This window comes from Rhipicephalus microplus, chromosome X (assembly GCF_043290135.1).
Source record: "Rhipicephalus microplus isolate Deutch F79 chromosome X, USDA_Rmic, whole genome shotgun sequence".
NCBI classification, from domain to species: Eukaryota; Metazoa; Arthropoda; class Arachnida; order Ixodida; family Ixodidae; genus Rhipicephalus; species Rhipicephalus microplus.
The window spans coordinates 483673556-483699570 of NC_134710.1; the positions used below are offsets into that span (position 1 = coordinate 483673556).

A 26015-nucleotide genomic window follows, 5' to 3' on the forward strand; every position below is an offset into this window, starting at 1 on the left:
ACGTTCTCGAGCTGCTTAGCAGTGCTCCAGCGGTTGCTGCGACTCACTCTTTGGTAGTGCTTGAGCCAGTCGTCAACATCGTCATCCGGCTGCCCCGAAAAGGTCCTCGGCTGACGTTCCGGCATGCCGCAGCGATCTTGTCCTGGCGGGTGAGCGTGTTGCTCATCAGCAACGAGGTTGTTATGGCCTGCTCCCGCGTCCTCCATGTCTGGTAGCTGTGGTGGCAAGCCTGCCAAGCGTCTGCTCCGTCGCAAAATCGGTAGAGCTGGGTCGTCCAGATCGATGTACCCGGCACCTTCCACCAAACTGTTGCGAGTGACTGTGTTTATTTACAGATGAGGTGAAAAGGCGTTGTGAAATAGCAGCGTACTTCTGAGACAGGCCAAGAACGCTTCCACCCAACCACACAGTCCAGGCGCCGCTCCACTACTCTTCTTCTTCTTTCGCGCCCCGTAGGCTCGCGCATCTTCGTTTCAATAAATATATATATATATATATATATATATATATATACATAAGGAAAATCATCAAAGCTGCAATGTCGGCAAAATTTCACTTGTAACATAGCCTCATAACAATTTCATTCTCCCGTAAGAACATTAATTGAGTAATTACTCTTGTGATGGAAAACTACACCTTACTTGTTCGTTTCCACAGCGTGCTGCCAAGAGTGACCACTATCAAAAGTGGGGGGCTCAGCCCCCGCCCCCCCGGCTGGTACGCCTATGCCTCCAGCCCATCGACATACCGACGAAACTATTCTTCCGTGTTGGCCTTGGCCTGTTGGGCCTGTTTCCTACGTCCACCTTTGGAAATAAATGAGTTGCAGTCGCCACAGATTACGCCACACGCTTTGCCATCACTCGAGCACTGCCAAGAAACTGTTTCACTGATGTCACTGATTTCTTTTGTATGCAGTCATTCTTCATCACAGCATTGCTTACTGATCGAGGGAGGTACTTCCATAAACGTGTTGTGGATGACTTCCTCCGTGCCTGCTCCACTGAGCACAAGCTTACCACCGCTTATCATCCACAGACAAATGGACGCTCACTCACTCAAACTGAATTTTTGGAGACGTGATTGACTTATCTCTGCATCTAACGCAATGAAGAAACTTGGACTAGATAGCCATCGGAATTACATCGTGTGATGCCTGTACTTTGAAATCGGGGATGGTCGGCAGCTTTTCTGAATGATGTAGTGGATAAAGTACTGTGCATTTAACAGCTCAGCTAATACGAGTTCGATGCTACTATGCCTGTAAAATGAAGTATTCGATGAACAAGCGCAACAAACAGAGCAGGCTGCCAAATGGCCGCGCAAACCGCAAAACTACAAGCGCACCCAGCAAAACTGGCAACACGTACAGACTACCACAACGTCCCCACCACACGCACAACAGAAATAAATATCACGAATGTCAAAGAGCACTGAAACATGATGATGAGTCCTTGACGTCGTGGCCTTCATGCAAGCTCAGGCAAATCTCAAAATTCAGCTGTTCTAACCGCGAACACAATCTAACTATTCACGTTCACAAAGCACATTGCAACGACAAACACAATCACAGTGTGTGCCAACGACGTGAACACCGAGCCGACTACAAACACGAAAAAAATACGCCAGATGTGCCTTCATCAAAAGAAAAGCTTCAATAGGTTGCCTGAACCGGCGTTGCAAACTTTGACGAAAAGCCGCAATGTTCCACAGGTCTGCCCAGATCCAAGCCAAGTTGTGTGAAAATAGTGTTTTTCTTATTTTGACCGCGTGAATATAGCATTCTGGCTGTTCTAGAACACCAGGTCGCAGCAGCGGTGGCCCTTAATGTGCCGCTCTAACCAACTACGCCACAGCTGACGATGGCTATGGAATGACTAACAAGCCGATTTTGTATTGTTGTCATGCTGGACCTAACTTTCAATTTTTTGTTGACTTTTACGTTTGGACGTCACTTTAATGGTTTCTATCGTTATGTCTAGACATACTGCTAGACACTCCGACTATTCAAACAAAGCGCCTAACCTGAAAAGCATGACGTCACTTCCGTGCGGCGCAGCTGTCTCTGCTTTTTCATAGAGTTAATATACAGACTCATTAACTCTATGCTGCCTTTTTATAAATACACACTACAAAAACAGTCGAAATGTGACTGAACGTAAATGACAGCATGCCTATATGTAGCCAAAGGAATTTGAGGGTCGTAGTTTAATACATTTTGTGTAATTCATCGACAAATTCAAAAAAAAGCAGCAGAGCAGGTAAGCGTGGCACTCCACCTCTCCATTATTAATGATCTACTGTGCCTTCAAAAAATTTTTTTCAGCAAAACCACATGCGGATCTCTTCTTTCCACTGATCAGGCAATAATATATAAAATTCTGAAAAAAAAATTTAAGAGGTCGACCAGCAATGCTTTGTTCAATCTTATGTGGACTCACCCATTTATATATGTTCCTGCCTGGCCTACGGCAAGTTATTTTTTCACCCACTTTTCTTTTTTCACATTTACATTATAATTCGGTCTAATAGCTGCCCCTATCTTTCTGTGGCATTATTGTCTATTAGATCTCATTAATATTGTGTCAAAACAAAAAAAACTAGCCCTTAATTGTACGCCTCTTTCCATATATATATATATATATATATATATGTATATATATATATATATATATATATATATATACATACATACATATATATACCCACACACACATACCCACATACTTGAGAATTCATCTAGCTTTTCGTTTTATTTGATGCAACAGTGGATGCTAAGAAGAATAAAAGTGGCTGAAGAAATATTTATTACGTAAATATTAGCTTCTCACTACCATAACATTTAATTCAATAAGTGAATACTACAAAATCGGAGCCTAGATGCACTTCAGCAGTTGCAGTATATGTACCGAGGTGTAATTAATTTAAAGGTCGTAACTGAACTTCACTGATTTTTCATGCAAGTAACATCCACCCTTTGGGGTAAATTTAACTCACACAATGCATTCATACTATTTCTCAGCTAATAATTATAACCATTAAAAAATTATTCTTTATCACTTTAAAAAAAAATTATCATCGATACTCGCACAACATCACGCAGGAACATTTTTCTGTGCGGCCCGGGCAGCACTAGATCGCGAAACCCTCGTCTACAATTACAAATACGCATTGTTTTGTTATAGAGGCTTGTTATTAGTGTAGTAGATATGAGTAACGCATGTTTCGCTGACTGCTAGATATGAAAACGACACACCATGTGAGCTATATGGAGAAAAAATAACTCCACGAAAGACATTGTAGTGTCCCTACGACTCGACAATCCTAAAAAGAATGACAACAGCAGCACTGCAGCTGGAGAAAGCACACATTTGAACACTGTGTAAGCATAGTGGAGAATTCTGATTTGTATAATTATGTTGATTCTATGAACTACTGTACTTGAGCATAAATATAATGCACCACATTATATTTATGTCATCAAAATTGTGCACCTTCAATCTTGTTACAGAGAAGCTTTTGCAGCAAGTACATACACATCACATCTTTATATTAAATGCCATGAATGTAGAAAAAATGGCAGAAAATGGTACTCTGGAGCACGAGCGATGTATGTACGCTGTGTGTGTGTGAATCTCTCCTTTGTGTGTGTCCTTGTCGTGGTGCGCTATACCAGTGAAAATGATGAATGTACACAAAGCAAGTAAAACTTCTAGTAGAGTTATAGTGCAGCCCCACGATTACAAATGTTGTAACATAAAGCTTTATGAAGCTGTTTAATGGGGCGGTGCCATCAAAGTTCGAGGCTATAACAAGCCTCCTGTGGGTTTCGTCTATATGCAACGATGCTCCACACAAATGGTCAGACGCAGCAAACATTTCGAATAAATTTATTTCACCTCCCAAGTGTACCTAAATGCTCATTCTGCCAACCGAAGCCCATCGCAAGCGCATCTAGCACAGATGTAGCTCTGTAGGAAGGGCAACGAAAGTTGTAGCGACGTCACACCAGATCTGTAGTGAGCGTAGGTGTGCAAAGGTTTCCGCTTCAAGGGGGACGAAGATTCATCGCATTGCACCCCTCTCCCTATTATGGTAGGGCTGACTTTGCAGCCCCCCCCCCTCTCACGTGACAAGTGTAGCTACCCACTTAACCCCCCCACCTGTGCGCACACCTTTAATAAGGAGGTAAGTGACTTCAGCCGCGTACGTACAAGTTTCAGTATGATGCGCTCGATCGCTGGTCATATCTTCAATAAGTCATACCTTCAATATCTCCGAAAAGTGCATCATATTGAAGATATGATGTGTTTTACCGCTTGTCAGTATCATGGAAAACTGGTGCTCTGTTCACCACTATCAGTGTACAGCGTGTATTGCTGTAGTTTGAGTTTCCATTTCTCGGGCACGGGTTCCTTCAAATAGAGTTTTGCCTTGAACACACCGAGTGTTGCTTCATCAATGTCATAACCACAGGATTAATATTTCATGAAAACGACATGTTAACCAGACGAATAGCAAATTCTTCAGCATTATTTGACATCACTTCATTACCTTATTTAAAATTTTCAAGCATTGAAGCAATGAGATTGATCCTGGAATTTGCTAGTTACAAGCTTTTATAGTGCTAATGCAATGAAAGCAATGCTGCACCATACACAAGTGGTTATGTAGTAAATCGAAAAAGGCCGGCAACTCCGAAACTTATACAGAAAGTCAATTTCCTATAAAAAAAAACGGGTAAGCACATCGGATCATCTTCGAGAAATAGGAGTGGAAATTGGTTGGTAAATTTATGGAGCAATTTTTGTCTTTGTATTATAATAAGAGTGTATGTATTTTAAATACCGGTGACTGTTTGGCAACGTCATGTGTAGGCCGTTTCACCAGCAAGTAAAATATAGTGTGCCAACTGAAAGTCGACACAATGTTACCTCAATAACTTATAGTACTTGTTGGTGACATAAAGTCCTTCCTTCACTAAGTATGGGCTTCCCCAGATGGCGCTGACTACCTTCACAGGAACGAAGAGGTACAAATACTGTTTCAACCTCCTTGCACAGCTGTTCCATTATAGCTGCCATGCCAGCCTGGAAATTGTTATTTTGGTGTTTTGGAGCAAAACACCAAGACAAAGCCTAGGTGGAATATGGCTAAATAAACAGTGCAAGGCACACAACCTGCTGGAAGAGCATTCATTACAAAGCCAAAGTTTTCGATTGTCAGTGGTGCAAAAAAAAAAACTGCAGAAACTCAGGACAAACGTACATCACAAAATACAATTTATTCAGCTCTAGGAAGGAACCATAACAGAGATGCGTAGAAGGGAAATGTCGTAGACATTTTGAAATAAGTAAAATAAAATAGATTTTGATTACATGTATACTACAGTTAAATGCCAACACCATAATGTGTTCATGCACATTCGATGTTATCACTTGACTAAGCTCCTTATTAAAAAGACAAGCTTGCGAAAAATTGGGCAAAAATAAAGCCATGGTCCATAATGCAGAGCGACAATGGACACACATGCTATGATTTGGTGAAATAAGCTCACAATGCTTTCGTTAAACACTGTAACAAAGAATAGTTCTTGCATGCACAATGGAAAAACTGATGTAAAAGAGAAGTTTTTAAAGACCCAGTGAGAAACCATCACGAATGTGACACACCAGTCATGAGGCAGTTACAGCGCCACAGTTAATGCAAGATTAATAGTTGCTTGACATTTTAGGCAATGAGAAATGTGGCCAAATGTGGCTAAGACTGCATATAAGAGCAGTGTAAAGCAGTTGATTATCAGGAGCAGACAACAAAAAGCACTCAACTCACAAAGAGCACCAATTAAAAAAAAACTTCAAGGCAATAACAACTGCTTGTTATTGCACCACCATAGAAAATTTAAACTACTACAAATTGCGAAGTGTTGTAGGCTTAAGTGAAACTGCAGTTTACAATAAACTGCGGTGTACTAGAAAAACTCTGTGCAAAGAGAGGCGGAGGGTATTGCCTTGCTCCGTGAGTCACTGTGAGTGGCACCCGAAGTGGTGGCGCTGTCGTTGACCACTCTTAAATGCTACAGGCTTAAGCGCACACAATAATTTAGCTTTTCAGAGAAGCGTTAGATGGCTTAGCGTTCCGAGTGTTTGTGTTTCAGGTGTTTTATGTAAACGTGATGACTTTCATCAATGACTGCAAAGCCGTCTTAATTACTGCTACATTCCAGGGTGCAGAACAGCTGATAGGCACAAAGAACTCTGAACGGCAATCCACGCGAGAAAGAAGTGTACAGAGAGCTGACAAGCCACTAACCAGAGATAGCAATGCACTTGAGTTGCACTTTATGTGAGGTCACTGTAGAAAAAGCTGTGTTCTTCACAACAAGCAGCATCAGTGCTTTGCACTCGAAGATATTCATGCTAGGTAAGCAGGTGGCTGGCACATCATTGCCAACGTTTCACGTTGCAGCGCTATAACCACTCTGTAAGAAGCGCGTGACATGCGTATCTGTAAAAGCGCAGATAATGAAAAAATGGTCTCACAAACAACGTAACATCGCAAGGCCAAATTGAGTGTGAGGTAAGAGCAGTTTACACATTCAACTGCACCAAGAAGAAACCCCTTTAGAATCCCAAAACAAGCATGATGTTTTATCTGTGTGAGTGTTTCACGTTTCTAATGTGTTTTTTTTTTTTCTTTGCACAGTTGAGAAGTGTCTACTGAATCTAAGAACCAATGAGCCCAATAACATGCCATACTTGAGCACAATTTATAGCACCAACTTCCAAAGCAAGATTCCAAAAGAAGGAACGACCTCTGTGCAAATGAAAAGTGCCTGCAATAAATTTGTTTTAGAGACTGAAATCTCCAAGTAATTTTTCTTTGCACACCAAATGTTTTTTTATCTGCTTTCATGTGTAAACAATTGATCAGCTTTCATAGCCTGATTTTTTTTGCATATGCACCCTAAGAGTGACACTGCCAACAATGTGTTTTTCATAATTGCAAACATCGGGCAAACTTTCCGTTTTACAATAACCATTGTTTAGCAAATTTTATTGCTCACTAAACTGCCCCATTCCCTGAATGACCCACCAGGCGAAAGCAATTGCAGTGCATCGAATATCCTTCATATACTACCTGCTTTGCTTGCTGCGAGAGGCCCAAAATCATACAACCAGCTCTGACACTCCAATGCACTTCTACTATACACAAAAAGTAAACTGAGCCTGAATTACATTAACACATAAGCATGTAATCCAACATGCTTTACAATCTCGCGTACCACGTCCGCTTCTTAGGCGCATCAGAATGAGCTTTGAAGAGTGGTCAATGGCAGCACCACTGCTGCAGCTGCCCCCATGCGCAACATACAGAGAGGCACACTTATGCCACTGGAAAGCATTCTAGCACAGTGTAACACTGTGGCATAGTTAGGAATAATAAAAAGAGCATCTTACAAGAAAACACCTGCACTTGCACAGGATGTGATCTTTGGCAATCTAGTCTCTGCAGTAAAAACTTTTCATGTGTTTTTGAGTATAGCATTTCAACCAATCAAGAGCCCAAAAGACTAATTCTCCCAATAAAGCTACTACACCCTTTGAAGAGCTAGTCAGATGCAACACCGAAGAACATGTAAAATGTACACTGACGGAGTTGGACTAGGTCTGAGAATCTCTTATTCTTTATGGAGCTCTCGAATTATCAGTCAACACAACATTAAATCTAACAAAATAACACTTTCTCTTTTACCACAGCAACTTTTCCTATGACTATCTTGATTGTAGCATATAAATGAACAATCCACAATTGCTATTGTCCTCAACGAGCAGCAGTATTCAGTGTGAAATTCAAGAATCGAAACCTGAAACCCAACTGCATAAAAAGCATTTAAATGTTCTAGCATGCTATCAAAGAATACTGATACACTACATATTGCACACAATATTAAAATTTCACACTTTATAATTACAAAACTGTAAATGATGACATGCTAGGGCGTATTCCGCTTGCTGAAGTGACATCCTTAATACATCACCACCTGTGGAGCATAGCAACTGTTCATGAGAGTTGGGAATATGTTCCAAGTAAAAGCAGTTTTTATGACAGACCAAATACTTGAGTCGCAAGTTTTACTTTTTGACCTTTCCTTTGGCATAAATACTAGACGCTTCTGTGCAGCAAGTTACGATACACTTGATAGAGCCAGAAACATGGAAGTTATCTCTTGTTCATTATTTGCTCGAATAGTGGAGCAGCATTCCCACACTAAATGAGAGAGCCGTAAAAAACTGTTGACTTCGAACATTCGTTATTCTAGGAAACAAGTTTTGTGTCTGCTGCTGCGTGTGTGCGCACTATGAAATGAAAGCACGAATACAACTTGTCAAGGAGCTCACAAAAATTAAGACCAGGTTTAAGAAAAATGGCCTACAGCCAAGTTGATAAGGCAGAGCAAATTACCGTATTTACTCGAATGTAATGCGAGTTTTTTTCAAATTTCTCTAAAGTGATTAGGGGGTCCGCATTATAATCGAAGCACCTCAAATCGTGCCTTGGCGGTGCTGCCCCACTGGTTTCTTAAAATGGCTATGACAAACCTAGCGATCTTTCAACCTTGTGCTGGCAACATATGCACAGTGGCAAAATCGAATTGAATCCAATCTAATCCTATTGTTTGCGACGCGCACATGGAGACGTGTTTTGCAGGCGGTTCATTTCCTTTGTGCTTGCGCGACTTCGGCTCGAGCAAATGGCAGCGCGACGAGTTCAGTACGAAGCCCACTTTAAGAGAAGTGCAATACTGATGGCTGAGGAAATCGGGAACTCAGCCACGGCACGACGGCTAGATGTGGCGGAATCTACTATCCGTGGGTAAAGGCTCCAGCGTGAAGCGCTCTTCATGGGCGAGCCCGGCCGAAAAGACTTCCGTGGACCTCCTTGTGGCCGTCACACACAACTCGAAAAAAGAGTGGCGGAGTTTGTGATTGAGCCCCGAAATCGCCTATTGGAGCTGCTTCAGTAAAAAGCCCGAGTCGTAGGGAATCTCGCGGGAGAACTTTAAAGCTTCACGTGAGTTGGCACAAACGTTCATGCGAAGATTTTCCCTCCGGCGAACAACGTCGATAAGGCAGAAGCTACCAGCAGATTGCGAAGCGAAGGTAGTGGAGTTTCAGTGCTATATGCTCAACCTGCGCCGCTTGTCGCAAATGCCGTTGGGGCACATTGGCAATGCAAACCAGACTCCCGGTTTCTTGGACATGCCTATGTCAAGGACTGTCAGCGAAACAGGTACGCAAAGGACAATAGGCAACGAGAAGACGCAGCTAATCGTGATGCTAGCCTGCTTGGCGCAAGTTGCCGCCATACATCATTTTCCGGTGCAAAACCATCCCAAAGGAGCTGTTCCCTAGGGATGTGATTGTCCGCGTCGCGCGCGGAACAGCACAAGCAACATCTGCAGCCGCAAAGACGCCACATCTGAGCATGCGCGGTGCCAATGATGTGCCTGCCCTGAAGTTTCCACCCTTCTTTATTTCTGTGGCCCCGATGGCTGCTTTGGCTGTCGAAGCGCTCTCAACATCACAAGATTGAAATAAAGCAACAACAAAAAAGAAATATTCTCGCTTCATGATATCATATCACAGCGAAAACAGTTTTACTTCGTCTTTCTTGTTTTTTGTTTTTTCGCGAATTGCTCAGAGTGCTTTCGACGGCCAAAGTGGTTGTTGCATCCGCGGCGATAAACAGGGATTAGTATTGCGAGGCAGGCACATCACTGTTGCCGTGCATGCTCAGATGTGGCGTCTTTGCGACTGCAGATGTCACCCGTGCTGTTTCGCGCACAACGCTCTGTCGTTATAGACAGCCGAGTTGAGCACTGTACACTCTGCTTATGCTTGACTGGGTCAAGATTGTCTGGTGCCGGCGACCAGGTGCGCTCCTCCACCCCGCCTCCATCCTAGTTCTCGGCTCATTTCGCAGTCACCTGACGCCTCAAGTGAAGAAGCTGATGCGGGAGACTCGGACGCAGTTCGCCGTTATTCCCGGAGGTATGACGTCCCTGCTGCAGCCATTAGATGTCTGCCTGAACAAATCCTTTAAGGATAAAATGCAGCAGCTGTACGAAGAATGGATGTGAGAAGATCAGGCTTTGACACCTACGGGTAGGATAAAGCGACCTAGCACCGCAAAGATTGCCGAGTGGGTGTCCGCAGCTTGGTACAGCCTGCTGCACGACATGATAGTTCGCGCGTTTAAAAAGTGCTGCATATTGAACCATATAGATGGCACAAAGGATGACCTCATCTGTGAGAAAGAAAGTGACAAAGAGGGCTCAACCATCGACGATGAAAGCGACGAATGAACAAAACTCACTTCATATTTAGAAACTGGGATGCCTTTGCCACTACCATGTGCAGCAAATAAAGCTACTTTTTTGCCCCCACTTTACTCGCGTTAAATTCATGTTGTTGTTTTTTCGGCACTTAAAAGTCACCCCTCGCGTTATAATCGTAGTCGCGTTACATTTGAGTAAATACGGTGCTACTCGTACATTTTTACAAGACCAGAGGAGAGTCATTTGGCACTGTACACATTAAGCAAAGAAGCATGCACAATGACTGCAATCCTGTATAGACAAGGAAGTGTGACAAGGCGCTAGCTTATTCACTGCCAACATGGGCAGCACCAAGGCCAAATATTTTACACAAGGCAAGTCAAACTGAAAAGAAAATTGGTGCCCTCATCCAAAGACCAAGACTCATGCTACAAAACAAAAAATGCATGTTGCAATGCAGCAGGGACAAAGCACTGATTTAATGCTTTGTTTCTATTAGTCTGCATTTCTTTGGCTGAAGGAACACTGCTCTGATACAACTGTGGATTACCAACATGCCAAATCGTACTCTCTCACAGGGTCTCAAAGAGTTACTGCATCTCCTCAGCAGTTCTTACCTTTTCATACTTCTTTTTTTCAAGGTTAGTATAGCCATCAGTTGAAACTATAAGCACCAAAATGCTACAAATTAGGCAAGCAGTGGCCTACGGTAATGTACCAAGCCTGCAAAATCTGAACTTCTCGCTCTGAGGAAACACTAATGCAACCGAATGTAGTACCTGAGGTGCACTTTCTTTACAAATACAGCTTTCATCTCCTTAAAAAAAGTGCACTTGTGAGCTAAATGAATAGCAGCATTTTGAAGATGGAAAAGTCAACTAGGTGGTGTCTGTACTTGCCCAAGCATGATTACAGCAGCACCACTCTTGGCAGTCGCTTTCCACAGGCCTGTAGTACCCAAAGCATGCAGTTCAGTTCAGCAAGCACATCCTAGTGCAACTGCAGTTAGCAGTCTAGAAGCCAGTATTGATAAATCTGTTGTTTTTTCTAGCCACTCAAAACAGTCGAGTTTCTTGTTGCTCCCCTAAGCTGCTGAGCATGCCACAGGACCTATCCACATGTTACGTGCATTGCAGGGTGGTTTCTAAACGGACAGAAGCGTGTGAGAATGCAGCTAAAGCAGCAGAAAGATTCTTTAGATACGATGAGTCTTACGAGCGACTCATCAGAATACAAGTCACAGAAAGCAACGTCTTTCTGAGATATTGAATTTGAAATTTCAGGGTAACTGCATTCTTCACCTAACTAAATATTGGCACAAAATTTAATGCTTTTCTTTCATTCTACAATATCTCGTTGCTGGCCCAGTAATGAGCAGAAGGTCTAAATTCAAGCATGTAATAAATATGCTGTATGAATTTGCAAGTTCAATATGCCCACAGCATGCAACAAGGTGTCTGGCTGGTACTGAAAATTGGCAAAGTTAAAGGTAGAAATGATATGCCATCATAAATCACTAATGTGCCCCTCAGCTTGTTGAATGTCGACGACACCTTGACCACAACTGACATGGAACAAGAGGACCCACTGAAGTAGGACAGAAGGCTGTGATCTGGATGGCGAATTTTTTAAGGACGATACAAAGTGTTGGGGCAGAAGTGAGTATGGTATAGAAAATAGCAGCATTATTTTTGACAGCATTGTGAAAACCACTGAACTATGCTTATTGGTAAATAATTACATTTCATGATGTAAGACCACTAAATTGTGCTGACTGCTACATGTAACTGCATCGTAATGCAACACCGCCAAACTAGGCTGACTGGCACATCTCAGTGCTTTATGATACCATGTTCTTGCCAAGATGTTACCTGCAACTTCAAGCCACACCTTTAGAAATGGCTGGCTTTAATAAAGAATGACAAAAGAATTTTCCGCACACTGCAGACTTTGAACAATGGGTTGATAACAGTCAACTAAAAAAATGTAGACAAAAAGCAGACATCAGTTCACCTTGATTCAATATATAGATAGCAGATTGGAGTTGATGCATTTTGTTCAAATTTTATTCGAAGAATTTCGCTTGAAGAACTACTACATCTCCTCGAAATTTTTCACCCTTTCAGTACCAGAGCAACACCGACAGTGCGAGTCGACTGAACTGCAATATTTCATACAAGGAAAGAGGAGTGTGAACCTTGAGAAGCAGAAAATCGTGGGAAAGTCGATTTTCCAAAACCACATATTCAGCTTGACATATGGCAATCCCAACGGATGTTGCTCACCACATTACAGTAGCTTCTTCAGCTGCACTAATGCCCTTTCCTATGAACATCCGAACACATAGCCAAACTTCGAATCTCCCAATTCGAGGCACTGCATTCATTCTGCCACGACAACAGACATGGCAGTACCAGGCGAAAAATTTAATTTTACAGAGTAGCGTCAGTTGAAGAGGTACCAAACCAAAGCATCGACTCATAGACCATGCTCTATTTTTGCACTGAGAACATTCAGAGTGTCAGCTTTTCCAGACACATTTCTCCAAAACTGATTTTCTGGTCACAATTAACCTCCAGAGTACAAACATCCTAGTAGTATACATATGTACATACTAACAGGCACAAGGTACATGTACCTTGTGCGCCTTAGGATATGCACGAACAGGGTCATCCCTGATGATGACACTTGTAAGGTGCTCACAAAATGCGAGTCAACTTGCAAATATGTGTAGTAAGATAAACGTGCATGGGGTATTTGTTCAGCAAGATGTCGAGGGTACCGGTGTGTGGATGGCTTTTCGTTCAGGCTGAGATGAATAGCTTCCTGCAGAACATGAGCCACGCAAAAACCACCCACAGTGCAGTGCCCCAGAGGTTCATGAAGAGGTAGCACCAGTGAGACTCTGGGCACTGCCATGCCCATGGGAACACACCATGCAAGATCTCGTGTCCCACATACACGGCCAAGGAGTTCATGCCTGCATAGAGTATATGTCTAGCTTCCAACTTGCACCATTCATCAATGGCATCACTGACAGTAAGTGCTAACTAGCTCGATTTCCCATACTATCATGAAATAGCGGTAGTAGCAGTTCCAACAACAACTGAATTCATAACCAAGCATACACAACCGACTTAACTATAAAAAGAAGCCCCATATACACATACCGCTACTGTTTCCTTTTAACAATTTTCTTGTTGCACTTTGAATTGCGAGACGAGGATGCGACAGGGACTGCATATTAAGTAGTTTGCGAACTCACAGCTGGTTTATTCACATCTTGCAAAGTGTCAAATATAAGTTAACAATCAGATAGGATGAATAAGGTGAAGGGCGGAACTCGGTGAAAAAACTAGAAGAAAAAGATAATGCAAGGATTAACATATGCAGAGACAAATGTCTGGCCCACCAGTGTATGTTAGAGCAGCGTAAATAGCAAAATTTCTGGCAAGAAGCAAATTCAAATATTCGAGTGTGAGTGCAAATAAAATAGAATATTTCTTGACAATTTCTAAGATTTTTATCTCATAGTTCCAAGTGAAATTGCGGGAAAGAAAAGTTGGAGGGGATTCCTCAGCATATTTTTAAGAGATACAGCAACATGAAAGCGTTTCTTTTCACTAGGTTGACGAAGCACAGGCAGGACAGTATATCATAGTTGTCTTATTAAGAATGAGGCGATGCAGAGGCTGAATTGTGTTAGTACATGATTTGGTGCAACTAAACTGTTCCCAACAACACTTCACAGATGAAAGGCAAAGATTATATTTCTTCAGCCTTTCCTCCTCTTTCAACTTCTGCGGAAGCCCAACTGATGTGACAGACAAGTTGTTCGAGTTAGGAGTGCTAAATCTGCCTCTCAGACATCAACATACAAGAGCATTCCCAATCGTTGATGCTAAAAATCTCAGGCATCCAATTTTTCTGACTTTCTGCCAAAATATCAGTCCCAAAACAGCTTTAATTGAGCTCCCACCTCTGCCACATCGATCATCTCCATGTTGGAACCAGTGTATCTTTTAATCAATAAACTAGCGACCATAGCAAAGCCTGAAAGATAGCTTTGCCTTCGTACGGCAGTGTAATAAGGTGAAGCATTTAAAAAAAAATCTGAACTGATTACAGTGTTTTTGCAACATTTGACGGTAACGGAGCCTCAAAGGCCGCTTTGCCATATTATAAGAATGTGATGAGGTGAAGCATATTAAAAAAAAAAAAGAGATGAATGGGATACTCAGTTTGACGTTGACTGCATATCTTCTTGGTAAGTTTGAACAGTTGAAATTTCAGTGTGAATCGAATCGAATAGCAAACACTATTAAAAAATATTTGAAATTTTGAATATTTATACACCCCTACCATATGCCACTTTCAAGAAACTTAATTTCTGTCTGCATTAAATGAAACGAGGGTGCTCTTTTGCAGCTATGATAAAAAAGGGCTTCTCTTAATGCTAGCAACATGGTGTCCCTGAATGTTTGCATGCATGAACATCGTTTACAATGTGTCACAAAGTGACCTGCTCCTTGTAGTTGTTTGTATCTGCGTTCTGCGAGACGTTCATTACAGTCGATTCCAGATACATCAAACTCGGATATATCGAATTCTTGATTACATCAAACAGTTGAAAAATCTGCAAGATGTTTCAGCGCGCGAACAAAGGAAAAAAGGACAGGGTAGACAGAAAGAGCACTGTTTTTCCTTTGTTCGAGCGCTGAAACATCTTGCAAATATGACTACGCACCAACTAGCCCAAGCTTCAACTCTTGTGAGTTGAAAAATCCCCTTGAATTTATCATGCAATAGTACGGGATTGGTGCGTCCGTATATCAAACTCCCGCACAGCGGGACATGCGCTATATCAAACGGGGTGCCACACCGAAGCCTAGAAAGTACATTCTTACTAGCTAATAATAATCAATATTTGATTACGTTCTAACGAGTTCTGATGCCCTTGCGTGCGCATGTCATGAAAATGCGGTATTATTCCATCACGCTGATCTGGTTCATTGCGCGACGCTTGCGAGTGCACCGATTGCAGAGGACACCAAAATGGGAATGTGAAGTGACTAGGTGATCTTGTTGCAATGTTCACATTCCCTTCCTTGTAGCGCAAAATGGCACACAAGCCTGAAAAGTATGGTCTTCGACATGTGCAACCTGGTGACGTATTTTTGGTGTTTTCGGTATTTATTAAAACGCGCGTCTCGGAGGCTATGCTCTTTCTAGATTTTCCCAGCAAAGCATCTGAAAGTAGCGACTGCCAGCTACAAAGGCACAAGTGACATCAATATCGCAACGTGTCGACTGTGGAAACTCGACGTTGTCTTATGCGCTTTCTCGCCGCGTTCCTGATAAATCCTCATTCTGGAGTTGAAGTGATTGTTCACCTGCATGTAACGATAAAAATTATCACTGATTCTTGGAGTGACGTCAAGTAAACCACCGTCGTAAACTTTCCTTGCGGGCCAGGTGACAAGTTCGTGTGCGTCATGACCGCTGGCGTACGGTGCCTTGGTGAATTCTGCAACTTATTAGCGTTTCTGGCACCATCTAGGACAGTGAGCAGCTACATCGGTACAGATGATGACATAGCTGTTTCTGACTGCATTATTGCCGAGATCATGGCTGCTGTTGCCAGTGCTGCGGAAGTGTACCCATGAGGTTATGAATATGCCATCGCAGCCGCTGCTAATCAACCTTCTACCGCGCTACAAAGCTTGCATCGGTGATCTGAATCATGTAGCAGTCAACGCTGTTGAGGCTGAAGAAGCAAAATTCACTATTTGAAAAGCTTCAATAATATTGAGAATGACTGAAACTTCCCGGCGTGCAAGAAGTGAGAAATGTTTACGGACTATTTTCACGTGAAATGAAGTGCTGTAGCTTGCAGTTCACACCTTGTTCTTCATTATACTGTGAGCAAAGTGTTATGTTAGCGCATGTAACGATTTTGAAGTCCTGAAATGCTACAGTTTAGATCATAAATATGCATATTTTGTATTTTGAATTATCGATATATCGAACTATTTCGCGATCCCCTTTGAGTTCGATATATCCGGGATTGACTGTGAGCAAAGTGTTATGTTAGCGCTTGTAACGATTTTGAAGTCCTGAAATGCTACAGTTTAGATCATAAATATGCATATTTTGTATTTTGAATTATCGATATATCGAACTATTCCGCGATCCCCTTTGAGTTCGATATATCCGGGATTGACTGTAGTACGCATCCGGCCTGCCTTATGTATATTTTTATGCAGGTTAGAGGAATACTGTATACAAACTTATTGGTACATTGTACAACAGGATCTCAGTGGTCGTTCACTGCTTTGCAGAGCCTCTTAAGCTTATGAGGCGCTGAAAACAAAACACTGACACCATATCCTTGCTCTATTTTCCCCATACGGTGTGAAATGCCATGCAAGTACAGAATAACTGCCACTTCGTTGAAGTGAACGTTTACATTGTTTGGCGACAGATGGGTTTCTTGGTTTCTTTAAATGGGGAACGTGGCCATCGGAACCGTAACTTGGCCAAAATTATCGATATTGAATTTCTTTTTTTCACGATCCCTGGACCTTCTTTTACCTCGTGTTGAAATATTATTGAAGTGAACATTTACAGTTTTTGGTGACGTGTGGGTTTTTAATTACTTTAAATGGGGGAAGCAACAATTGTAATGATAACTTAGTCAAAACTATCGATTTTTGGATTTGTTTTTTTTTTGCGATCCTCAGACCTTCTTTTATCTCGAGTCAAATTATTATAATGAACTACGCAGTAGTAATCGAGAAAACAGCCCTTTATCAGTGTGTTGTCATTGAAAACCCCCGACAAAAATCAGTCTAGGAGGTGCCGCAGCGCTGCGAATTCTTCGGCTCTTGCTCGACCTTTGCGCCACCTTTGTATCATTGTGAATAGGACAGATCGGGGCTAAAGACTGCCACAGCGCCGTTCTCCAACCAAAAATAAGACCAGGAAAAGCAAGCAATAAAGAGCAAAAGTGTCATCGCGATTGGTTGCAATAGCCACGTGGCAGCTCATAGCGCGCTCTTATTGGTTGTCTTAGTTTTGAATGCATTTGGGGCGCATTTGTGCAGGAGGGAGCCCCTCCACTTCCCGCTCCTGGCTGCTACACGATAGGTGTTCTCAGGCCGCGCGATTTGTTCATTCCTGTGTTAGTCACCACAGCAACATGTGCGTTCTGCGATGAGCCCCAAAGAAGAGAAGTACCGAGCGGTCCTCACGTACAGAAAACGGCGAACATCATGAAATAAAATAAAAAAAACTGGACACAGAAGCCAACGCCGCTGACCTCGTGGGAGATCTCGCTGACGATGTGGGAGACAGGGACATATCGCTGGTGCGTGACTGCGATAGCACGTCCATATGAGCGATTACGACTCGACCGTGGGCCGTGTTGACAGCGTGTGCCGCATTGATGATTGGACCAGCGCTTGCGACGCGCTCACGTATAATGTCAATGACTCCATGTGCAGTGTTGAGTGTACGTGCGGTGTTGAGTCCGCATGCAGTGTTGAAGGGTCTCTGTGTCGAGTTTACGGGTCCGCGTGTGGTGTTGACGCGTCCACTAGCAGCAGTGACCGTGCTTCTGCGAGCAACGGCAATGTGGCATCGGTAACCGAGATGTTCAGGCGTTGAGTATTGAGCATCGGATCTGGCTCTAACTCTCACTAATGAAGAGATTGCGAGACGAGAGGAAGCGCGAGCGGAGGCTTTGAATGCATTGTCTGCTACCCCAGTCACGAAAAGGAAATTCAAACTTCTAAATGAGGATGAAAGTGACATTGATATTGCTGCCGAGGCACCAATATACTTTGCGACGGTGATAGTCACACCTATACTGCCCTCAGCGAGGACAAGATGTATGGCTTCATACCCATACAACAGCTAGAATGTGTAAACCATGTAGAAAAAATAATGTGCACCGCATTAAGAAACCTAGTTGAAAAAAGCTAAAGCAAGGACCGAGAGCTCAGCATGAGTAGAAAAGGCCACCACACACATAGCTTAAATAAAAAGCTGACTAACAATATATTACGAATGGCCCACAAAAAGTAATCCCAATGATGTGCCTGCCATGAATAAGGCCATCATGATGACTTTTGATAATATGATGTGATATAGAACATTGCTGTAACTAAAACAATGGTCTAGGATGCATAAAGATTGCTAAGGTTGAATGGCCAAATCCTGAAGTTACATTTTCACAAAATTTATTTTAAAAAGCATTTTAACAAGATCCTACCATAAGAACAAAACAAAATGAAGGACATTTATTGAGGGTAAATGAGTGCACATGCATGCACAAGTTTGGAGCACAGGCTGCGATGCAGAGAAAATGACATTTGCACAGGCCTTGTTTCAAACTCTTTTTAATATTATGCAGATTAGTTAGTTCATAACAAATATGCCCACTTTCATTTATATTATGTGATATATACAATTCAAATTACATTTGAAATTATTTGACCGAAATCACAATTCCCTTTGAACTTAAAATTCACTGTTTGCACAAGCCTAGTAAAAAACAAAAGCGGAGAAATACTGACCTGGGTAGATAAGTGGTGCACCCGACCACCATCCACAAACATCCACCAGGTAGTACAAAACAGCAAGAAGAAAGAAGGCTGTGCTGGCTGTAGACAGAACGAAGGACACCGACCTAGAGCAAACAACGACGCTTTGAAAAAAACCACACCTCGGCGACAAGTGAATGTCTGGAAAAGTATGCATTCGTAGCCTACTGGCAGGATTAGAAGGCAAATAGCTCATTATATAACAATTTTTTGCAGAATTTTACCACTTTGTAATAGATCCATTTGAAAGTATAGTGATGGCACCACACTGACTGAAATAGACTGAAATGATCACATTATAGGCGCATGTGCGTAAGTGACTTGCCTTTCTGACCGCTCGCAAAAATGAGGACTACTTCTTTTGGTAGTAAATACATTATCCTTCCACTCAGTCATTCAGTCAAGTGATCATTACCAACTCTGAATATTTTGTGAGTGATTGTATTCCCTTTCAGTCTACGCCCCTAGCAAAGAGAAACATTGCAATTCAAAGAAAGCTTGATTAAAAAAGCTATACTAACCACAAGTTTTTGTTAATGGGTATCCAACCCTCTTCTTTTGAGAAATTGGTCAGGACACCAGCAATAACACCCTGAAAAACAAAATAAAACAATCACCAAGTGAAAAAATACTGCATTCTAAAGCTGATACAAACCGTTAGCCACAACTGTAAAAATAATGCACTTGCACATTGCGATCACGAGTACATATAGCGTAAGAACCTTTAATTTTGAAATGAATAAACATGGCACACGAAAGAACAGAGTGCCGGGCAAGTTCATATTCCGTTGTGAACAGAATTTAAAAAAAAATGGTGACACGGAAGAAAAAACTATGAGACAAGTGCATTGTGTGCACTTGCCTTCAGGTTTCTTCCTATGTGCCCCCTCTCCCCCCTTTTTTTTTTCGCAAATGCCCCTCACAATGACACATAACACATACAGTCACACTAAATATAAGAGGTGACATACTGTCGGGGCTCAAAATGGCATGAACATTGCAAATTGGCACTTACAATAAAAAAAAAAAGTGGTGAATTAAACTCTCTCAGTGAGCGGCGATTTCCGAACCAATTTAACGTTTGTTCATTTTATTGTTCTGGCTTGGGGTCACTTTGACCACAGTGAGAGGGTTGCAACTCATATAGAACATGTGTACATATTACAATTACATTTTATTTAGTACTTGCATAATGACCACTTTATTTTTTTTTTACGTCCTTAAATTTTTGACAGAAAGTTGAGCTTAGCAAATCAGTAGTGGCGCATATTGACCGGCTATTGAGTTAACCAAAATGACTTAGCATACACTTTATAGCTGGAGGACTGCCACCCAATAATTCATTGTGCAGTAGAACCTTGGTGATTTCAACCCGGCTGATACAAATTCATGAACTTGCACAGACGAATTTCACTGTGCCCACTGGGTCGAAGTAAAAATCTTTCAAACTCGTATCCATGTCACGATGGATAATTAAGTTACCAGCAGTCACATAGTTTATGCGACGGCCCGACTTTATTCCGAGTCCCACGCCGTTCCTGTCGGGACAGCTATACGTCCCAGATTTTTTATAGATCGCACGGTTAGAAATTTTCATGTAATCGAAGATCCACTCGACATTGTACGTCAAGCTATTAAAGACGAGGTTTGAACAAACAATGCACTTGAAGCTAGCAATGCCACAAGGGGCTTTAGCCACTTTTGCTAAACTTCTGCATAAAGCACAGCTTTTACGAGAACATTTTCCAGCACGAGGACAGCACATAGCCAGTTGAAGTACCATTTGAAGAGATCGCAACAATAAAAGAAACAACAGATCTGGAATATACAAAAAATTATTTCACTGGCTCCCTGTATTAATGTCACGAACAAGCACATCGAAGGTTCACCTATGGCCAACTGAAAGCTAAGCGTCCGCACCACCGTAGTCATAGGCAAAGAACTCCAGGAATGGTTCATGCTTGTTTAACGTTTTTATTGCCTTTGATCTACCAATGCATCAGCCGTGTACTTTTGAAGCCACGTTGCCGCTACTGATTATCATGTTGCTAGTGTCCGCAGTTCTGTGGGCGGTGGGTGCCGTAAACGGTGGTTCTAATTTCAATGTGAGTGCTATGGCAGAGCACGTGTCTTCAGAACTAAATTGTTGGTGTCAATAATCATGTCTTCCATGATTTCTTTCACAGGGGTTGCGGCAAGCAGCACTGCTTTGACTCGGTGACCATTGGACTCGCGTGTACTTTCGGAGTTTCGTTGGCACCACACATGACCACGGTTTCGTCCACGGTGGTTGTGGTGAACAATAAGCACAGTTCTGACACTGCGTGCACCAGCCATGTGCGTTCTTTATGTGCTTCTAGAGCACACTGTTGTTAGCTGTTGCTCGAGAGTTTCGGAACCAAAGTTCATATCACCTGTCATGATGCAGACAAGTGTTAGGAACACCCAAATCTCGGTTCACTGGACACTATGGCATTTGGCCGGAAAATAGCACCAGTTCATATCTCACCAAAATTTATACCAGCTGGGTTTCTTTCAGTGAGATTCTACTCTATTGCAATCTGAAGGTGGCAAAAACAATTGACCGCCAAAACATTAGATAAGTATCATTTTCAGATAACAAACATAGATCTGGAAGGTCCGTCATGTGGCCAATCCACATTTAACCAGGCCATTCTGCCTGAAACATGGTTGCTCTCCATGGCGTTCGGGTCAGCTCGGAACACCAGTTCACTACGTATCGCACAAGAACAGCCCGACAACTTTGACACAACAGCAGGGTTCAGAGGCTGCTAGAATAAGGGCTATGCTGGGATGCACTGGAAATGATGCAGCATCTAAGAAATTGCAGCACCCGGAAGCTAATAGTGGGCGTCCAGGGTACAACAAGATGTGTTACTTACGCAAAGGAGGCCCCAGATACACCAGCGAACAACTCTAGCTTTCCATTCAGAGAATGTGAGCAAGATTTTGCCAGCCTGCAGCAAGAAACCAAGGAGGGAATGGTGAAGCGATTCAAGCTCAATGAATTCAAACCAACTAGCCCAAATCGCCATTCTTCTTCAATGCAAAAATTTATGGAAACAGCAGCTTAGAAATTCAGCAAAAGAAACTTAGGATAGCTGCATAGCAACAGTCAAACAGCACGTAATAAACAAAGACATTTCATTAGGCCCATTGTCAGATTGCTAAAATTTCCTGCCTATAGCACACCTCAAGAGACCCGGAAAACACCCCTGCAGACATTTGTGAAAAATCTATAAAAAACAAGCAGCCTAGAATGCTTGCCCACTACGGTTCAGAAATCTGTGTCAGAGTTGCCACTGACTTTCGAGTGAAATTAGCAAACGACGAGCAGAAAGTCACCAAAAATCGCTGTTTTTCTTCAGATTTGGACAAAAAAAGTCCGCAATCTACACATCAATCAATCAGCTTTTATTTCTCCTTTAGAAATATGGGGGTAGCAGAAAAAAAGCCGCAGTACTGCGGCTTGACTAAGCTCCGGCCCCCTACAAAGTCCAGCAGCAAATAGTCAAGTAGGAAAAAAAAAACTTTGCTCGAAATACAACATTTGAATTCAGTTCACTAATATAGGTAGTGGCAACATATAGTAAAAACTAGGTTAAACAAAATATTTGATTCTTTAGGAAACATCATACGTAATGAGACACAGTCATGCCATTCAGAAGAATAAAGGGAGGTAAAAGGGGAAAAAAAGGCACAATCGCAATTGAAAATATTGTAATCTGTACAACACAAGTTTAGAATTTAGGCCAACAGAGTACTATGAAGGCAAAGAAAACGTCATGCGTTGAACAGATACGCATACGCATCTGATTATCACAACGAGATGCTAGTGGAAAAACTAACTTTTATCGCACGATAAAAATGAGCGAAGGGTGCGTATTGAAGCCGTCTGAGTAGATGTACCAAATTTACAGTAACTATTTAGAAGTGCAGCTAGTTGGAATGATACCGAATTATTGCCATGGTTTGACATACAGTGGACTCCTCTTAAACGGAACTCGAAGGGGCAAGAAAATTTGTTCCATTTATGAAAAGTTTCATTTAAACAAAGCCCACGAAATGAATGAAATACGACTTTATTTCAAAAACACCAACTGTGACTGACTGAACAAAAACATTTTGAAGTATAGAATACTACTATAGTTGATTAGAAAGAAAAATGTTGCTAATATTGCTGAAATGGAAAAAAGGAGGTGATAACAATTTGCTTGGCCTTGTTCAAGCACTTTCTCACACAGTAGGAGTACATTGCTGAAAGGCTGGGCAGGAACTTTGTGCTACCATCCTGTCTAAAGTAGCGCTGCAACAGGATTACGGCATCTCCTGCAGCACTGTGAGCCACTGAAAGGAGCTCACGGATTGCACACCATATCATCACCCCTTGAGCACAGGTTCTCATCTTGAACTTCAGCGATAGGTTCCTCAAGGCTGTCCTCAAGTTCATGACGAGACATCGATTGCTGCTCGGCATGAAGGAAGGAAAAACTAAGGAGAGGCCCTATCCTATCCCAATGCATTGCAAGAAGTGTGGCAGAAGTGACTTCAAACTTATGGGGCAAACAAACCGGTATGGGGCAAACAAAACAGCAGACGCTTCGTGACGCACTCTCAGCGCTGTTTTGCTTATATAGTCTCGGCGTTAACTTAACGCGTATTGTATGGTTTGCATGCAGTAAAATGTTGCGAGCACACTTTTTCCAGACTGTTCGTGCGTTGCAGGCCCGAGCGCAGCATGGTGAAATACTTCGTGGAGTGTTTTTGTGCAACGGCACAGAAAGCACCGGTGCATGTCGGAATGAAAATCATTCAGCCCCTGCATCATCGTATTCGAACTCTCGCGGCAGTGACTTACGCGTTCTGCTCGCCGCAAGGCCTTTCTCTCTCTCTCTTAGCCATATTTCCTAATCTACGGGCCGATTAGCAGTTCTTTGGTCATATATAGTGTCAGTGTGGCAATGCACAATTTTGAGAGCTTGCTTTGGTAGCTATTCCGTGCAACGCCAGTCTAGTACTTGACGTACTTCTCGTCGGTAAGAAGGCACAGCTGTATTGTATACGTGATCGTGCACGTAAAGTGTGTATTTCCAGTGCGCACACAACACGCAGTGAGCGCACACCGTACAATGCATACACACTTAGTCCGGTAACAAGAAAAGTTTATTGTCCTTCCGTATGAACGACACAACTTCTAAAAACATGACACGATGCCTACAGCAGTAAAAACGAAAGTTCGCATGTGCTCTCAGTTGACAAAATAAGTAAGAACCAACAGAGCTGAGAACTCCGCATGCAAATACCATCAACAGTGAAGCGAACATACGTGAAAAGTGCCACCAGGTACATCCGGCGGTGCATGTGATTCGCACCGAGTATACACTACAGCATGGCATCGCACAGATTTTTAAAAAAAAAACGCAAAATAAGCAGCACTCGTGGATTGACTCGCTGCTGGCAGAAAACACCGCTTCCAAGGCCGCTGTGGCGGCTGGTCGCCGGAAATCGCGAAGTGTTTATCTGCTTCTCCGCTAGGAGGTCCGGGTGTTTGCGATGCAGTGGCTTCACAAATATGACGTCATGGCCTCTCCTATATTTTTCCTTCCTCTATGCTGCTCGGCATGCAGGACATGTGCAATCACTGGCTCGGACTAGCTTTGGTATTTGTTTCATGGTTACTAGAATGCCATGGCCACTTTGCTAGCTTTAGCTTCAATTTTGCTAGTTTTAGTTTCATTTAACTGATGTAAGCGGAAAAAAATGAAAATTTTTATCCTTAAATATATAGAAGACCAACCAAATAAGCCTAGATAGTTTCGTTTATGCGGCTTTTCCGTTTAACCGAGTTTCGTTTAATGGGAGTGCACTGTAATGGCAGAAGCTAGAGGTCTCAACTTCTTGTGACGTGTGCATAGCGACGTCTTGTTAGGCGAAACAAAGTGATGAAGTGTATGTTGTTAGTCCTCATGGCAAGACGAACCGGACAGACGCAATGCGTAGGTGAATTTAACTTTAAGTATATTCAATGCTTCAAAATAAGGAGCAGTGTGAGTAGTATACAGAATGTTAGCTATAGCACAAATTGCTCGCTTTTGGCATACACCGAGTTTTTTCAAGTAGTCAGAGGATGTGTTACCCCATACAAGGTGACAATAGTCTAATGATGATAAAAAATAATCCATTTTATAACAAACATTTAGCTTTTTGAGGTAGTATTTGACGGTTTTTGGTAATCAAAGCAGTGAAGGAATTTAACTTGTTGCAAACATAGCTTATTCCATGACAATGAAATACATGCTTATTTCATGACAATGTTTCTGCAAAAATTAAACCTAAAGCTTTAATCTCGTTTACAGTACTAATTATGTCATTATCAAGGTACAAGTTTTCTGTAGGTTCAATGACTGTGTGTTGAGTGCAGAAAAATATGGCTTGTGTCTATTTTGTGTTAATTCTCAAAACATTTCTTTTTGACCACGCTAATACTTGAGCAAGTGCATCATTGGCTCAGGATACTAAGCCATCTGGTTGTACTCCTTGTGTGGCATAATAAAGACTGATAATTATGTATAGCCCCATGAAGAACAATACCGTTTGATTTTATATGTGGGATTTAACGTCCCAAAACCACCATATGGCAATGAGAAATGCAAGAACAATACCGTCCGTCACCCCTTAATTATATTGACGTTTTTTAATGCCAGCTGCATCACCCGCTTCACCGTGGTAGCACTCAGAAAGGACATGCAAGCATCATCAGCGTCCCTGAATGCTAGCACCTCATAAGAAATGTTTGCGACAGTTTTAGTTGTAGCGAATACAGGATGAAGCAGTTGCTACAACAAGAGAGAGATGGCTTGCGTAGCACTCTTGCAAATTTCGAGAACTTTATTGAGTGCAATTACGTGTTTGATAATCGAACAACTTACTTACAAAACAAAGGTAATAAAATCGAAAGTAGTGCATAACCGTTGCAATGCACACACCACGTTTTCTGTGCGGTCATGCTTACACTAAACGTTCGCCTCGGTGCAGTTTCTGAAAGC

General features: G+C 42.2%; 1 protein-coding gene across 5 annotated transcripts in view; it reads right to left on the reverse strand.

Moving 5' to 3' along the window:
• Positions 1–5265: 5265 nt before the first annotated feature.
• The window catches only part of Hgsnat (Heparan-alpha-glucosaminide N-acetyltransferase), a 120571-nt gene continuing 99821 nt past the window's right edge, over positions 5266–26015 (reverse strand). For all 5 annotated transcript variants that reach the window (XM_075880882.1, XM_075880881.1, XM_075880880.1 and 2 more), the window contains 4 exons: positions 21852–21926; positions 19470–19540; positions 18922–19034; positions 5266–13322 (listed from right to left, as the gene is read on the reverse strand). In XM_075880882.1, coding sequence (XP_075736997.1) covers positions 13147–13322; positions 18922–19034; positions 19470–19540; positions 21852–21926 — 435 coding nt within the window. In that variant the 3' untranslated portion in view covers positions 5266–13146. The remainder of the gene's footprint in view (positions 13323–18921; positions 19035–19469; positions 19541–21851; positions 21927–26015) is intronic.